The 17,857-nt window shown below is 35.0% G+C and overlaps 1 protein-coding gene across 1 annotated transcript in view; it reads left to right on the top strand.

Annotated features, from left to right (window-relative positions):
- LOC148943245 (reelin-like) overlaps positions 1 to 17,857 on the top strand; it is a 77,525-nt gene that overhangs the window by 13,086 nt on the left and 46,582 nt on the right. Inside the window, exons 4-5 of the mRNA XM_089101781.1 lie at positions 15,634 to 15,803; positions 17,146 to 17,286. Coding sequence (XP_088957907.1) covers positions 15,634 to 15,803; positions 17,146 to 17,286 — 311 coding nt within the window. The remainder of the gene's footprint in view (positions 1 to 15,633; positions 15,804 to 17,145; positions 17,287 to 17,857) is intronic.

Raw genomic sequence — 17,857 nt, 5'->3', positions numbered from 1 at the left:
TTGCTTTGTTATATGAAAGTACAATGCTTCGAATTCTTATGATGATCCTTAACAACTTTTACTTGTCAATCAAATTTTAAATGGATTTTGGTTTATTCCCAAGATAAGATTATGCTTGCCAATTGATTTGATTAAAATTGAACAGTATTATTCTGTTATTTATTCTATCATTGGAAGTTCAACTGTAAGCATAGCAAATATTAAATTAGTAATCTAACCTAACCTAGATACCTTTTTGTGCCCCTTTAACCCCAAAAAACTAAAGTTTATATATTGTAAACGGATTGAGAAACCACTGTTTGCAATGTTCTGCATAGGAGTTCTCCGTTCAATTGGTATTAACCGATTGATTTAGTTAAAATAAAATAAATTTCATAAGATGCTCAACATCTTGTTAAAATTATAGTCTTTGGTTCAGTTAAACGGCAATAAAAATGAGTCTGGCTCACTGCCAAACGTCTTATAAAACCTACCAATTGGTTTGGTTAAATTTTATTAAAAGGGAATTAAATACAATGTGAATCTTAGTGATTTATTAAACATTATTTCTTGTAGAGTAGATGATACGCAGTGGCGTATCATTTTGGAACGCTACCGAAACATGGTTAAACTTACCAATTGATAAAACTAAAATTGAATTAAACTCAATAAGATGCTGTGTTACGCTCCAAGTATTATTTCTTGTCGTGTAAAATAGCACCAGTAAGTGATTTTGCTACACTGCTAAAAGATTGGCAAAACTTTCAAGTTGATCAGATATTTGATTAATACGGAATTAAGTTTAATGTGCCTTGAATAGCTCTCCAAAACTTTCTCTCTTATCCTGTGAACTGCTAGTGTAAAAAAATTTTTGACCCACTGTTAAAGATCTAGGGCATGTTTATAGTTTACTTTATAGTTCCAAAAAACGGTCAGATTCCTGCAGCCCTTCCAGCTGCAATGGAACATTAAATGTTTTACCCTACAATGCAACCAGTATAAATAGACAGTTAGAAGGTAACGTTTTTCAATGTAACATTAGGGACAAACGGCCCCCTCCGGGCATGAAATGGAAGAATAATCTTTCCGTGTTGTATAGAAATGCTGATTTCCTTTCAAACAAACTTGATGAACTTTATTATTTGGTAAAGTTACAGAAACCTGATATAGTTATCGTGACTGAGGTGCTTCCAAAGCACTGCTTAAACCCCGAAGCACATTTCTGTCAACTGAGTGGCTATAATATTGTGTACAACAAGCATTCGAAAAGAGGAATTTGTATCTATGTTTCTTCGTCATCAAAATTTAAATATGCAGAAGTTGATGTTTTGTTTACTATGGAATTAAGTGAAGTAATTAGTGTGGAAATTAAGTTGCCACGGGTATCCCAAAATGTGAGAATTGTAGGCATATATCGAAGCCCGTCCAGAAAGGCATTTAGCATGATAAATGATGATTGCCTGCTGAGTTATCAGTCGTACCTTTTGTCTGTTTCCTCAAAAGTTCTTGTTCTTGGTGACTTCAATGCGCCCGATATTGACTGGTTATCCCAAGCTACGTCAGGGACGGACCAGAGTTTTGCTTTTAAACTTGTGCAAACCTTACAGGATAGCTTTCTGTATCAGCATATTGTTGATCCCACAAGACTCAGAAGTAATTCCACTCCCCATAGATTTGGTTATCACGAAGTCTCCAGATGAAATATTAGGCCTTAAGATGCTGCCACCTCTAGGTAAAAGCGACCATGTAGTTATGTCGCTGTCAATGAATGTAAGTGCAGTGGTGAACTTCGGTTCTAACTTTATTATGATTATAGCAAGGGTCGCTACGATAAAATTCAAGACTTTATCCGTTCTGTTTCTATTGTTGAGGAGCTACAGTCTAGAAATTCGGATGTGGATGTTGCTTTTGAGTTCACCCGAGAGGTTATAAAAGATGCATGTGATAGGTTCGTTCCACATTATTACATAAAAGAAGGTTCAAGAAAAAGAAGACGACTGCCAAAATTTGTACTTGATGCTATTAGTGACAAAAATAAACAATGGAGACGGTATATGTTGGAAAAAAAAGCGAAGACTCGTGGTATGCGTATAAAAGGGCTCGGAATCGTGCCATACGCTGTCTGCGCGTTAACCGGGAATCACTCGAATCGTCAATCATTACTAACATTAGAGGGTGTCCAAAGAAGTTTTAGAAGTTTGTTAATAGAAACAAGAATGATTCCTCAACTGATTGGTGCATTTTTGATGACCCAGCTACTAGTGAATTAATAAGTGATTATCAGAAACTGGCTGATGTGTTTAATCAAGTGTTTTCGTCAATTTTTGTAAATCTGAATGATGTCCATGCTGCAGTCCGCCCCATTTTACCAAATTTGTTTCAGCAGACAAAGTGCCATTGAATGACTCTGATATTTCTTCGGATCAGGTTTTAAAAATTCTCCGTGACCTTTCCGTTAATAAAGCTCCAGATATAGATGGTATTTCTAACGCTTTTCTTCAGAAGACAGCCATGTTTTTAGCTGAACCTCTTGCGTTTTTGTTTAACCATTGTCTATTGAGTGGTAAATGCCCCACAGGGTGGAAAAAAGAGCTTGTAAAGCCACTCTATAAAGGAGGATCTCAATCCCAATTTGGAAATTATCGTCCGATTTAAAATACCTCAATTTTTTCGAGAGTTTTTGAAAAGATTATTGTATATCGGATACAGGATTCCTTCAACAAAAATAAATTATGGCATCCGTCACAACATGGTTTTAGAAAAAACAGGTTATGTAATACGCAGTTGCTAGAAGTTGTAAAAGATTTCCAAAATATGGCTGATTTTGGTTTGAAGTTTGATTGCTTGTACATTGACTTCAGTAGAGCATTTGACAAAGTTTCAGTTAGTTTGTTGCTTGAAAAATTTGAAAAGCACAAGCTAGGCAGTAGAACTTTAACGTAGATTACAGATTATTTATCAGGCCGTTCCCAGCAAGCTATAGTCGGTAGTGCACTTTCAAGTGAGAGTCCGATTTTGAGTGGTGTGCCACGAGGCAGTGGTTTGGGCCCAGTGTTATTTTGTTTGTTCGTCACTCCTGTCAAACTGTTTGCAAACGATATAAAATTGTATAAAAGTGTTACCTCCCCGGTAGACGTCACCTTTATTCAAGATGATCTAAATGCCCTAACTGATTGGTGTAAATTAAACTCCATATTTTTAAACCATCTAAAATGTTATATACTCCATTACTTTTTGAAAAGATCAATTTCTCATTATTTTCTTGGTGATACACCTGTTTCATCTGCAGATTCAGTAAGGGATTTAGGTATTCACTTTAAAAGCCAGTTGAATTTTCATAAGCACGTGTCAACAATTCTGCAAAATACTAATTACAATCTGCTTCGGATTAAGAGGGGTTTCATGAAATTTAGCCTTCACACTTTTATGACACTATACAAGACAATAGTACGCCAGGTGGTAAAATATTGCTCCTCTGTGTGGTATCCTACATGGAAATGTGACTCACAGCAAATTAAAAAGGTTCAACATCGGGCGTCAAAGTTTGTTCCATATTTGAGCCATTTACCGTATCGATTGGAGTGTTTGGGACTTTCTTCTCTGGAGTTTCGACGGGATAGGATTGACCTGATCAATACGTTCCGTTTTATGAGGGGTGTCGATAATGTGGACTGGGCTGATTTCTTCAAACTTAGTCATTACTCAGCCACTCGACAAAACTCGTATAAAATGTATCAGCCACAAGTGCACAAGAAAATAGGTCAATGTAGCTTTGTTAACCGTGGAACAAAACTTTGGAATAGTTTACCCGATACTTTAGTTTCTACTCAAATAGTGCAATCATTTAAGAGTGCTCTTGTTGAAACTGAGTTCTATGAAAAACATTTTTTGTAATATAGATGTTGTATAGTTGTTTTTTCACTGATGAATATTTTTTTTGCGTGTATGTGTTTTGCAGTGTTACTGTTTAAGCTGTCATTTTTTTGTGTTTGTTATGCGACAAGCCTATGGCTTCTTCCTTTATTGGATAAAATAAATACCTGGGCTCTATTATGAACCCCTATGGTAGTGCTACATTCCAAGCTTATATTTCTTCAGCCTGGGCTGTTTTCACCGTCAGAGGAAATCACCATGGACCAAGTACCGAGTTACACTGAAGACAAAACTGCGAATGTGTAATTCAATGGTGGTGTACGTAAAGAGCACCATTAAAGTTGTTTTAATGGAACGGGCCACTAAAGACCTCTAATGCCCAGGATGCGGATGTCTTCTTTGTTTAAGGCTCTTGGTATATCCTGTAGGTCAGATGCTTTACAAGCTTCAGAAGCGATATCATTCGCAATATAGCTAGAAATGATAATTCCCACATCAAATGTCATCAAATATAGACATCTAGAACCGTTTGGTCAAGTACTAAGATGCATTGTCAATTCAATATCGTAGAAATAGCTGAAATATTTAAAATTGCCGTCATGGAAAAATTGAGCCAGTGGTCAAAATAAACTCTGGCTATCCACAATCAAGCCCAACCTGGAGCCGCTTTAGGGGATTAAGAGAAATGGCAGACGCTAGGATCAACTGTGGCTGTCAAACGTTGATCCATCAACTGTAGACACACTTTTCCAGAGATAAAATATGTTGCCGGATCTCAAGCATCCCGATAAGCCTGGGGCATGCAACGCGAACCTAGAAAAAAGATAGAAAAGTTTCAGTTTTACTGCAGAAACCTTCTTTGCATGACCTTTTTTGACTTATGTGTCTTTCTTTAAAGTCATTGTTACAATTTGGATTTTTATAGGGTTTTTTTTTTATAGGAAAGGAATTAAATATAGGATGAATTTGCTATGGATTAAATTGTATCTAGAACATATTACATCTAACCCACTAATTATAATTTTTGTCAAAAAATATTACGTTTACTATATATTATAATAATTGCACTATAAAGTTATAAATATAATATTAAAGTAATTATATTTACTAACAAATCATTTTGGACCACTGGAAAAGCTGCTGAACAGACCGACAAATTTACTTTCAAGTAAGTTCCAAATTTACTTTCAAAATTTACTTTCTTAAGTAGCGCTTAATGACGTACAGTTATAATCACTTGCATGCATATACTTTCAAGTGCTTTGTGATAAATGAAGTGGAAACAGTTTACTGTCTTTATTAGAATAACCGATAGTCCTTATCTGTTTTTTTCCATTTCCAGTTGACTGTAGGCAACTATTTAAGGGTTACGAATTGCGTCTTCCACCATTGTCAGTTCTGATCAGATCTAAATTTAAATTGAAAATGATACTAGGAGAAGTAAAGGAGTGGAGACAGACATAATTTTCCATAGTATTAATTGACTTTGTACAAATTTTTATGTCTGCTGATAGGGAAGTCCTGATCCGTTGATGAAGGAGTTTCTGTTGATCGTTAAAATCCACATATTCTACCAGTTCCCCCACCCCCAGCTAAAAAACACTCCCTATAAACAGTGGTTATGTCCTATTATGAAACGTGGATTATAGCATACGGATAAACGATGGTATATAAAGATGTTTCAGAATCATTTCCATAGCTAAATTCTTTCCTTATTAAAAAATTGGACTCTGAGGAGGTATTGACTTTGATTTATGTTATCAAGTCATCTATCGAGGTTCCCATTTTGCCCACTGTGGCTCACTCTAGGCTTTCTACAGAGGTTAATCGTTTTGAAAAACTACTTAAAGACGTTATGACAAATTGCATGATTATGTATTGAGTTACCTGCAAGTGCCAAAGCCTACAATTTCCGACTCTCATGCTACTATTGTTGTGTCAAACCATCCTCTACTCTCTCAGACCCAATAAAACGAAACATTGTGATAGATCAGATAACTAGTCATGAATCAATCACTAGCATACGTCCTGTACGAGACAAACTGATAATCTATATAGATAGGTCAGTTGCTGAATATTTCTGTTTGTCAGTAATTGGAGCGAAGTAACTCTTTTGCAAAAGTCCAAACCAACAAGTTTTACGACCTCTTGAGGGGAATTTAAGGTGATTTTGATTTATCTCACCTGATATTCTGCCCTTGTGCTTTTGGTTCATCTAGGCAAGGGAAATCAAATGCGGTAAAACTCGAATTCTCTGTTGCAATGTCAAGAGGGGAAGCATTTAGATACGGTCTTAAAGTAGGATGTGAAAACCTAAGTATTTACGATTTCAAGGCGATTCCCCGTTGTTGTAACATTTGCCCTTCGGCTAAAAATCTCCAGTCGTCTTGTTCCAGTGTAACACCAAAATGTGCACGATGTGCCGGTCCTTATGTCTCAGATAGAGACTTGCCTTGAAATTTGTCACCTAAGTGTGCGAACTGTGGAGGCAATCATGTTTCGTTTTGCTTGACATGTCCTAAACTGAAAGCAATTACAAGTCACAATTTGCCAAAAACTAATTAATACCTGCATTAGCATCAGTCGTTTTTTAAAGTTTATGGGACATAAAACAAGGATCTGACCATTGATGAACCGTACAGTAGGTTTTGCATTGTGTGCTTTTGGGAAATTCTTTTGACAGGAACGAGGGTTAATTTCCTGTCCGCAGTGCAAATCCCTTTGCTTTCACAACAAATGCTATTTCTACTTCTGGAAGGCCTTCCTGGGGCTTAGCATGTATTATAAAACAAAAGCTCAGCTTTTTGTCTCCGTCATGTTTTTCTGGACGAGCATTTTCTAGCTATAAGACTCGGCAAAACTGTTTTAATTAATGCATATATGCCTCATGATGAGAAGAAGATGACTTCTCCAAAGCATGTGCAAGTTTAAAAACTCTCTTCCATAGAATAAGCAAGGAGGGTTGCGACTTTATTAGTATTGGTGATATGAACACTTAAATAAAGCTTGATTCTGTGCGTATTATGAACCTTCTTGATAGTCTTCCTGATTACAGAATAATTATGAAGGTCTATTTTTTTGTACACGCATGATTCTGGCAGCCTATCAGATATTGATCATGTGACTTATTCCCCGTTTATTGCATCTTCAACAGTGCACGTCCACGAAGATGAGCAGAATATTGATCACCTTCCACTATCGCCCTACTTTTTGATTAGAACAAATAGTACAGCCGAGTCAGATTCCCCTGCCTCTAAATGGTTTTTTCGAAGTAACTGGAAAAATGCTAATATGTCACTATGTAATTCAACTCTTGTCATAATCCTTGATTCTTTACGTGCAACCTTTCATTTACTCCAGCTGAGTGTTTGTTCTCCTAATAGCAACTATGAACGGAATCAGTGCTACAACCAAATTGTGGGGTGGTTAAAACGTGCTGAGGAGGTTTCCATCCCTCAGAAGCGAGCGAGAAGAAGTAGATGGAAACCAATCTGGTCGTTTGACCCTGAGATGAAAATTGGGAAAGATAGAGCCAGATTGTGGCTGCAGATATGGATTGATAATGATTGACCGCTATCCAGAAATTTATTTGAAATAAAACAACAAACTAAGCGTGTGTTTAAAACACGTATACGATCAAGCCGATATAAAGGGTTAGATTGTCCTCCCAACAAGAATGAATGGGAAAAAGTGATTAATTCATCTAAACTAGATAATTCAGCAAATCTTAATTGCCCTATCTGCCAGCTGCGTGGTTTGTCCACTATTCAGTTATATTTTCTAAAGTGAATTATGCAGTGTACTTATTTTGCAAAAGTTTGCTTGATTCGGTTCTCCCGTCTTTCTTGACTCAGGCAAAGTTCTAACCGTTTTTGTTGATGCTGTAATTGCATCTGTTAAGAAAGTGAAATCAAGCTCTGTTGATGTTGACGGAATTAGTGTTTATCTTCTTAAAATAAATTGCCCGTCTTTGTTTTTCCATTTACAGTTGCTTTTCAGAATGTGTATTTGTTGTTCTCTTGTTCCTGATAGCTTTTGGTGTGGAACTGTCACTTCCGTTCTTAAACGAGGTAGAAATCCACTGGACTGTTCTTCTTACAGGCCAATCACGGTTGCTTGTAATCTTAGTAACATTCTTGAATATATCCTACTTCCTTTCATCAATTTGAATGCTAATTCTGGGAAGAACCAGCTCGGTTTTCGGTCTGGAATCGGTTACCAGCACGCTCACCATGCTCTGGCTTGCCTTCGTAAAGATGCTTCAGCTAAAGGGTATGGTCTTCACGTTTATGCCCTTGATCTTTCTACGGCTTTTGATAGTATTGTACACAGTCAGGCTCTTTATTCTCTTTATAATCACGCCATTAACCTTTCACTCATTTTTCTTCTTGGGTTTTTGTATAGTAAATCTTATCTTCGAATTAATACTAATAGTGCGCTTTCTTCTTTTATTGTCCCTTTTCGTCGGGGTGTACGGCAGGGCGGAGTAGTATCTCCAAGTATATTTAAATTTTGTATTTCTAGTATTCTTGAGAATATTTCTTCTATGTGTTTTGTTGGGTTAACTGATATTTCATACTCTGCATATGCTGAAGATATTCTTTTAATTAGCCGATCTAAACTCAGACTATCGCAGACGGTTCATAAAGTTTCTTATTCTTTTACTAAAATCGGTCTTTCCTTAACGTTGGTAAATGTTAGTATCTTTCTTTCAATTTTCCATCCCCTCCTAAATATCTAAATTCTAAGAAAATTTCCATCCCTCATGTGTATTCGATGCGGCGGTTGGGTATTACACTTACCAGATATTGTAAGACTTTTCGTGAGCGTGCCGTCCGGGATGCTAGAACAAAGATCCAGATTGGTTACTTTAAAATTGTAGCCAATCGAGGCAAATATAATCGTATTGCCCTTGGAAAGCTTTATTCTACCTTTTCAGATCATTCTGTTCTTTACCTTTCTGGGCTTTATCCTATTTTTAGGAATAAGGATTTTAGTGATATTCGATTGGCATATTTCCTTTTTTGCCAATATCTTCTCTATCTTCCTCTTTGGTATAGGAATCGAAAAATAATAAATAAGTTTTACCTTCTGAATATTACTGAGAGGCTAACTGGTTTACACGAAAGCTTTCGGAAACAGCGTATCGGTGTTTGTCGCCCCACCATGGTTTGATCCGTTTGTTTTATCCATTTTATTTATTTAATTTATTGTTGTTTAGTTGTTATTGGTGATTTATGTTTTCCTTTTTTTTGTATTTTTACTGTTGATTTTCGTTTTTGAAGCACACTTTTTTTCTTCTTGTTTTTAGTGTTTACTCCACTATTTATCTTGTGATGTGAGTGGGTTATAAATATATATTGTTATATATATTATTTATCTCCTCTTCAGAAAGTAAAAATAAACATATTTTTTAAGAAAAAATAAAATTGCTGATTTCGAACAGAAAATATTATTGTTCTTAAAAAACCTGTTAAACTATTGCTTAAAAAACAAACTGAACAAATTAACCAAGGAAAAATAAAGTATAAAGATGTCTATATAATTATATCATTTCAAAAATAGAGACGAAGACCACACTGCCTTTCCATAACAAAAAACAAAAGCACTAAGAACAATAGGGAAATCTTTTTGCAAGACAGTGGAGATAATTTTTATGAATATTTCGACCCTATGATTCCAAGGGCCGTCCTCTGCGAGACAAAAATATATAAAAGAAAAAAGACTCACAACAACATGCGACCAATAAGACTAAAAAAAATTTTTTTTCAAAGCAGTCCTAGCATCCTTACTTCAGCAAAGTTCAACCAGGACTGATAAAAAGTAAGTTAAAACACTGAAACCTTGAACTTCACTGAAGTAAGGATGCTAGGACTGCTTTGAAATAATAATTTTTTAATCTTTTGGTTTTATTGGTCGCATGTTGTTGTGAGTCTTTTTTCTTTTATATATTATTCTTTCACCTCATTGAATTGCCTTGATTTAACTTACTTTTTATCAGTCCTGGTTGAACTTCGCTGAAGTAAGGATGCTAGGACTGCTTTGAAAAAAAAATTTGGTTTTATTGGTCGCATATTATTCTGAGTCTTTTTTCTTTTATATATTTTTGTCTTGCTGAGGACGGCCCTTGGACATAGGGCCGAAATATCCATTCAAATTATCTCCACTGTCCTGCAAAAAGACTTACATATTGTTCTTCGTGCTTTTGTTGTTTGTTATATCATATCATCAATTGATTCAAATTGGTGGCTGAATTCCATTTTCAATACATTTAGCCGCTGCAATAGGTAAGGCTGCGCTAACAATTGGAGCTGCTGCATTAGGCACATATATTGGAAAGAAAAGTTTTGATAAAATTAATTATTCTTCAAACACTAAAGCTGAAGGTTTAACATTACCGGGGACTTTACCGAAAGGTCGAGGCTTAAAACTTCCCGGTGCCCACAAAATTGTTGGATCTAGATCAGAAGCGGTTGTTGAAGCTCCTAAAAAAAACGTGGTAGACCCAAGAGAATACAAGTAGAAGTTATTAAATTACCTAAACAGCGTAGAAGACCCAAAAAAGTTGTTGAAGCTGAGATTTCACGATTCAAAGAATGCTCGCTTCTGAAACACTTGGAACGTCTGAAAAAATTTAAAATCACATGATAACACTGACAAATATTGATATATTGAATGACTTAGGTCATATTCCTTATTTTCGAAGCGGTCTTTCTCGAGATAACTTACTAAGTAAAATGAAAAAAGAATATGCTCGCTTCGAAAAAACGGGGTACGTCAGAAAGAATAAAAAATCACATGACACCGCTGACAAATATGGATATAATGAATGAATTTGGTCATATTCTTAATTTTCGAGTTGTTTTTTCTCGAGGTAATATACTAAGTAAAATAAAGAAAAAATAATGTGGTGTAATCAATTATGACTGCATGGGATCACCTGGGACGCATTCTGAGTTCTGAGTTCTTTATTTAACAGTAAAAGTCATAAACAAAAACACTTCAACAAAATCTTCCCCATAAGGCTCCATGGCCGGGAAAGAACAGGGGAGAAAAAAAACGAACGCACAACAAAAAATATAAAAAAAATAAAAAAAATCCAGTCGCCCACCTTAATAATCCTCAGAATCACAAACTAGGTAGAGGGTAGCACATGATTTCACCAACTCAAATAACTATCCAACTCAATCCAGAGACATCAACTCCAAGAGAAACTGGAAAAAATTTAACTACTAGCTAGAAATTCTGTAGCATAATTTTTGAACATACCAAATGAGTGGCAGCTTCGTGCAGACACAGGGAGCGTGTCCCAAATCCTGTTGCAAGTTGTCGGAGGGTTGAAGTCAGACCTCACTGATGGAGTATGAAAAATCTCTAAAATTCTGGAAGTGTGGAGATGATAAGTCGATTTATCAGAAACAAAAGATATATTATTACATAGAGCAGCAAGAAGATGGCCGTACAACTGTAAAAAAATTAAAGAAGAACAAGAAAGAAAATAGGGAGATTTCAAATCAAGCAAGGGTTTAAGTGACGATCGGTTATTTTCCTCTATAAGAGTCCTTTTTTTATCATAAAGTTTTGAAAGTGGCATCAGAGAAGAGAGAAAGTTGACGTCCAAATAACAGAACAATATGAAACATAAGACTAAACTAGGCTGTAGAACAAGATTCTAAGAATCAACCCTGGACATATATGTTTGAGCTTTCTAAGGATTCCAAGACTCCTGGAGACTTTCATTTTAATCAGGTCAATATAAAGCTTGAAGGAATGATTTTCGTCAAGCAAGATAATTTACATCAAACCATTGGATAACTATTTTAAAAAGGGCTTTCATCTTTGAACGAAGATAAGACTCAGTTCAACCAGCTATGCCAAGAGTACTGTCATCAGCAAAAGCAATAAATGCATCCAGTAAGGACGAACTCCTGTCACAATTAATGACAGATGCTGGTTGACAAAGACGACAGCAAATGGTAGGTTTTAAATTTTAAACTGCATTAATAATGTCATTGACGTAGATTTAAAAGAGTATTGGTCCAATTACAGATCCTTGTGGAACGCCAAACTCTATTCCAGAAGGTTTAGGAAAGTGAGGATCAACCGAGATGACTCGACCAGATAAATATAATAGAAACCAAGAATAAGCATTCCCTCTTATACTAGTACGGGACAGTTTCCAAAGAAGAATCTTGTGTGTTAATGAGTCGAATGCTTTTCATATATCGAGAAAAAGAGCAGCAGGTATCAGACCAGAGTCAAGAACTGAATGTAGATAATTCAAGAGAGTTGCACATGCATGCTCAGTTGAGTGCTTCGCCCTAAAAGCAAACTGAAGATCATGAAAAAAGTGTTTAGAATTAAGAAAATCAAGAAGTCGAGAAAGCATAGCTTTTTCAAAAATTTTACAAAACACTGATAAAAAAGATATGGGATGATAATTTGCAGGATCATTGGACTTGTTATTTCAATGATGCTATGTACTCATTTGTAGAATTTATCATTCTTTTGGAATCCACCTTGGAATTGGAATTGTCAACTACTTAAAGACTTCAAATAAACAAATGGCCTATCATTCTACTCAATTCCAAAATTCTTACGATATGAATTATGTTCATTTGTGTGTTGACTATATAAAAAAAAAATTAAGGGAATGGATCCACATAATTTTGTTTAAAGTTTATTTTAAATTATAAAGGGAAAAATAATTAGATAAGAGATTATTTGTTTATTGTAGAAGTTTTTAAATATCATGGATATGTTAGTAATGGTTTCTTAACATCCAAATTTATATTTATTACTTCAGGCTTATCTGCTTTCGCTATGTTACTCCTTACTTCTTTAAGTCTTGGGACAGTTCTGATTGAAAAACTTGAAAAACATCTGAGAATAGCAGAAAGAAAGGCTGAGTATTAAACTGCTTATTCATCCTATTTAGAATTGCTTGCCACGTATAAATCGGATGAATTGAATATTGAAGAAATAATTAAAAGAGAAAATTAATTATATTAAACATTACAGGCTTTTCCTCGAGAAAAAATATTTGAAACAGGTAAAATTAAATGGTTATAAATATTGCACAAATTATGTTAAGTTCAAAAATATTATTTAAAAATAAATGAAGAAATTTCAAAAAATTTTGCAAGACCCCTCCCCCAGGCTGTCAACTTTGATTATTATTTTTTTTTCTGGTGTTGGTGATCTCGCATCCGCCTGGGGTCTAAGTCAAACCCCACAGAGATTTTGTTTTGAGGGAAGCTGGCTGCTTCTTACTCCATTATCTGGGGCCAGCTCTAATTGACATCATCAGCGGCTACCGAGGCAGCAGTGAGAGTTGAACTCCATTGGATTATAATGGGAGTATCAGACCAGTCACGCTACCAACTAAGCCTGGCCTGTTAGAATAGTTTTTGCAATCTTTTTGTGTTTTCATGTGACATGCAGAATCACTGAAAATGTTGCAGGCTTCCGAAATTGAGCCTGAGACTTTCCTCTTTCGAGTCAAGCGCTCTAACCATCTGCGCTATCGGAGACTTATTAAAAGATAGACGGAAATCATTTATTAGATAAATTATTTCCGATTCAGGAAATTTGTTTAACAAAATCATTAACTAATAAACAGAGAAGCTTTTAAGCGAAATGAAAACGGAAAATAAATATAATCGAACTATTTGGAAAGAAGATTTAGACATGTGAAGGGAATATACTAAATATGGAAAGAAAATCGTTATCACTGTTGATTTTAAAGGTAAAATTGCTGCTCTATTTGCACCTAAGCGTTTTGATTCTAAAGAAGCTGATCTTGAAAAGATATTAAAAAAATTGAAGCTATGACTTTACAGGTTATTGAAAGAAAAAATAAAGATGATATAAATTATTTAGATACCGATCTAACAATTAAATATTAAATCGAAGAAGTAGTAGCTGAAATTATCAAAAATCGGATGTATAATATTTTAATAATAGTACTATGTTTAATAATTCTAATAATTTTTACTATTGCTTAAAAGAAATTTTTATAAAATCATATCCATTTCTTATTTTTCTAAAGCTTTTTCTTTTTTCGCACCAACTGTTTGGATAGTAAAAGTTATAACGGGAAATGCTTGGAAATTCAGATTTTTCGTTAAAAAATCGTGTAAATTGGGTTGGAAAGGGGTAAATGGAATGGAGTTGACATGTGGGGCAGAAATCTCCCATGTTCTATACTACTTTTATAGATGTAATGGGATTTGGAGTTTTTCTTCTACCGAGGAGGCTAACACTAGGGGTAAAAATATCAAAACACACAGCTAAGTAAATTTAGTATCAAAAAACGAGTTAAGCATTAAATATTTATAATTACTTTTGGGTGATTTATTCCAAGGGTATTGTATATGAGCTTTCAAATATGAACCGGTTAGCTGACTCATATTAAAGTTATGTTCCTACAAATTGCCTCAATAATTTCAATTGAACCACCCTATTATCTAGATACGACAAACTGTCTTACTGACAATGATCGTAAAAGGGCTTTACGCTCTCGATATCTGAAGTCTGTTCAAAGTTATTTCATTCAAGTTGGAACCAGACGATTAAAGCCTATTATGGACTTTGAACTTTGAACTTTGATGCTTCTTTTTGTCATATTTCTTCTATTTACCAAGACAACCCAAAAACTAACTATTACAGCAAACTGGAATATTGTGACAGATCCACCAGTGTGCATTTACTTCCAGAAAATCTGCTTCGACAAAGAAAGATAACATTAAATCTTATTGAGCATTTTGTTCTTTATTTTAAGCTATGAACCTAATATTGGACCATAGGGAAACAGAGAGCTAGCTTGTTAAAAAAAATTGGATGCTGCTCTATTTATTCTGCTTACTTTGTTAATATTTCTGACAAAATAAACAATCAGATTTATCTAATGGTGGATTTCTAGCTCAATACATTGCATTTTCTTTTTCAGAGCCTTTCTTCAAGAAAAATCCACTTCGACAAATTGTAGATGGCGTAATTCACTTCTGCTGAATTTTTTGACAATTTAACCATATTTTTCGTCAAATTTATTATTTGGCGACATAGAAACTGAGAGTTTACTTGCAGCAAATTATATGACTCATTTTAGAATTCTCCTCATTTCCTTCATACTTCTTTTAAAGAGTCAATGAGGGTTTAAAAAAGCGGAGTTGATAGTCTCTCGGGAAATTGCATTTCCCGGTTGGTCTAAATTTTTTGTTCATTAGTTAACTTAAGCATTAGCTATTCCTGATTTTATAAAATGTGACAAACTTTCTCCCCAAAGATAAAGAATAATGTGATTGACTAACAAAATAAGTGGCAAATATAAAACAATGGAACTAACCCACAGTTTTTAACAGGGAACTATAGGATAGCAATCTCTCTTTTTTTTCTCTTTCATTGGATATTTTGTCGCAGTTTAAAACTCCAACAACTTTTGTGTGCAGCTAAAACAATATTTTACTGCATTCTTGGTGCTTTGAATTTTGTAGTCGTTTAATTTTTGTCTGTTAGTTTTGTTTATCGACATGTTTTTGTTATCCCTAACCTGTTATAGCGAATAAACATACTGTATTCTATATAGTAATTATCTTCTATGGTATAATTCTATTGGGCTTATCAATTATCTTCTATTGTATAATTCTCTTGTGCTTATGGTATAATTGTATTGTGCTTATTTTGACTATCGACATGCTTGTGTTAGCCCTAACCTATTCTAGCGAACTAGTATATATTTTATTATTATCTGCTGTGGTATAATTAATTTTGACAAATTAGTTTCAGGTAGCATTAGAGTACTCTTTGGACCAAGGAATTTCCTGGACCTTATTATCTAGCAACTGTAGTAACAGTGACTGTTACGGAGTTCTGTGGAATGGTTCCAGGTTTACGGTGAGTCAATTCTCCTCCTGGAGGAGGGTTCATATCCGTCTGCTTCCACAGTTAAGGTATGTTCCTTTTTTTTTAATTCTTTGAGTATCATGCAATTTTGCGTTATGTAAGCCTTATGGAAAATCAGCTTGTGTGGAAACATCTTTAGTGCCCTTGGGTACTCTTTTTCTTGACTGTACATGACTGTACATTAAACAATAAGAGATAGTTCGATACCAATTAATTCGAATATAACGAAAGAAAAACTGAGATATTTTCACATTTTACGTATGATGGATGACCGATTACCAAATGTTGTGCTTTTTAGTCATCCGTCTGTTGCCAAAAGAAAAACAAATGGTCATGAATATGGTTGGAAGAAATAAAAATAGCATTTAACGAAAATAGGAACTTCAAGAAAGGGGCTAAAGAGTGAAGCTCTGAATCTATTGTGATGCCTTTAAGAGGGAACTGTGAGCGTTAAGAGTTGGATTATGAATGAACTGTGATAGCGAAAAAGTGCGCGCAGTTGTGTTAGTTGCCAGGTGTGTTAGTGGTTATACAAGTTTTAATAGTAATAATTTTGTTTACGTACATAGATACAGTCCGAATCACCAGAAGGATCAGAAGATCTTCTGAGAGAGGTCCAACAGGATCCAGCAGGAATTTTGACAGAAATTCTAGGGTCTAAAAAAAACCATATCTCCATATGAGCTGAATGTTAACATACCCTATTACTTCATTAATTTTTTTGTAAAGTTCTATTGTATTTTATTTTCGCTATTTAAATTCCACTTTATTTATTCTATACAAACTTCTATATTTTATTTTATGTTACTCTTGAATATTTACCTTCTAGGGTATCTAGTATGACACCCCCTCAACTTTCTCTGAAGTTCAATTTTAACATCCTTATCCATTTCGGAATCACCCAGGATCAAATATTCTACCCCTGCCCAACAATAAATCTTGTATGTAAACAATGGGCAAATTACCCATTCTTTACATGTAAGGTGACACTAAGTATCTTTATTGTCAGCCCTCTGCTACCAAAGCAGAAATATAAATAGAGAGTGCTTGGTCGGAAAGGCCAATTATCAACACTAATTGGTTTTCGATTGTCCTATGGTTAGGCGGAGGGTTTTATCTCGTGGGTTATCAAAATTATCATTTAAAGGTATAATATTAAGTTTGGTGCAGCTAAGTTGGTATTATTAAAACGTCAGCTTTCCTACCGTTAGCCCCATGCTCAAAGGCGTACCAAATGGTCACAATTAGAACTACTTTTTTACAAGACAACTTTCTGATGGGGAAAAGGGGAGTAGACAAAATATCAAGTCTTGTAAATCAGGTTGTAGACTGGTTATTTGAAATCTGTTCAATGAAATAGACTAGTTTTATCTTTGAATTTCTATGCAGGAACCAAGACGTGAAATTCCGGTTTATTGAAAGGAATCCATTCAACAGCAGTGTAACGTGGTCTGTTGACCATCTTTTTATTGGTCATGATTGCCCATCTTCTTGTAATGGTTTTGGCAGTTGTACTTCTTCTGGTTGCATGTAAGTATATTCTCACACTAGCTTTGTCAGGCCTGTTGGATATCTAGACTATCTTTAAATAAGCTTTATTTCAATCCTTCATTTCTAATAAATTTTAAAACAGCGAGTAAAATATGATGAGCTTACAATCCGTTCAATTATAAAGCATCTGCTGGGACGGCTTTAATCCCAAAGGTGACGACAAAGTAAGTACACAACCATGGAGGAATGTCAGATAAACCGCAGAATAGTAGGAAAAAGATTCAAAAATGTAGAATCCCTGGTCAGGGATGAAAGACCAATCAATTTCGTGGAATCCTGGCACTTAGTTTTTCCTCCTGCCAAAGGGCCAAAGGTGCCCATTTTAAGAGTAAAAAATGATTGGAGGGCTATCAGCCATCCAATCCCTTTTTCCCCAAATATACCCGATCAATATTATTAGATAGCCCCTTTTCTCAGAGAGTGGAAAGGTAAAAAAACTATGTCTCTGGGTATAAACCTCCACATAGCCCTTGGGGCAAGGGCTGTAAGTTCCACAATTTACGTATCGTTTACATATAGTATTTAATATCGGGAAAGGGGCATGTTTGAC

This window comes from Artemia sp. Qi Xiang Cuo, chromosome 15 (genome assembly GCF_049724085.1).
Source record: "Artemia sp. Qi Xiang Cuo chromosome 15, ASM4972408v1, whole genome shotgun sequence".
Taxonomy (NCBI): domain Eukaryota; kingdom Metazoa; phylum Arthropoda; class Branchiopoda; order Anostraca; family Artemiidae; genus Artemia; species Artemia sp. Qi Xiang Cuo.
This window is presented reverse-complemented; position numbering and strand designations above follow the sequence as displayed.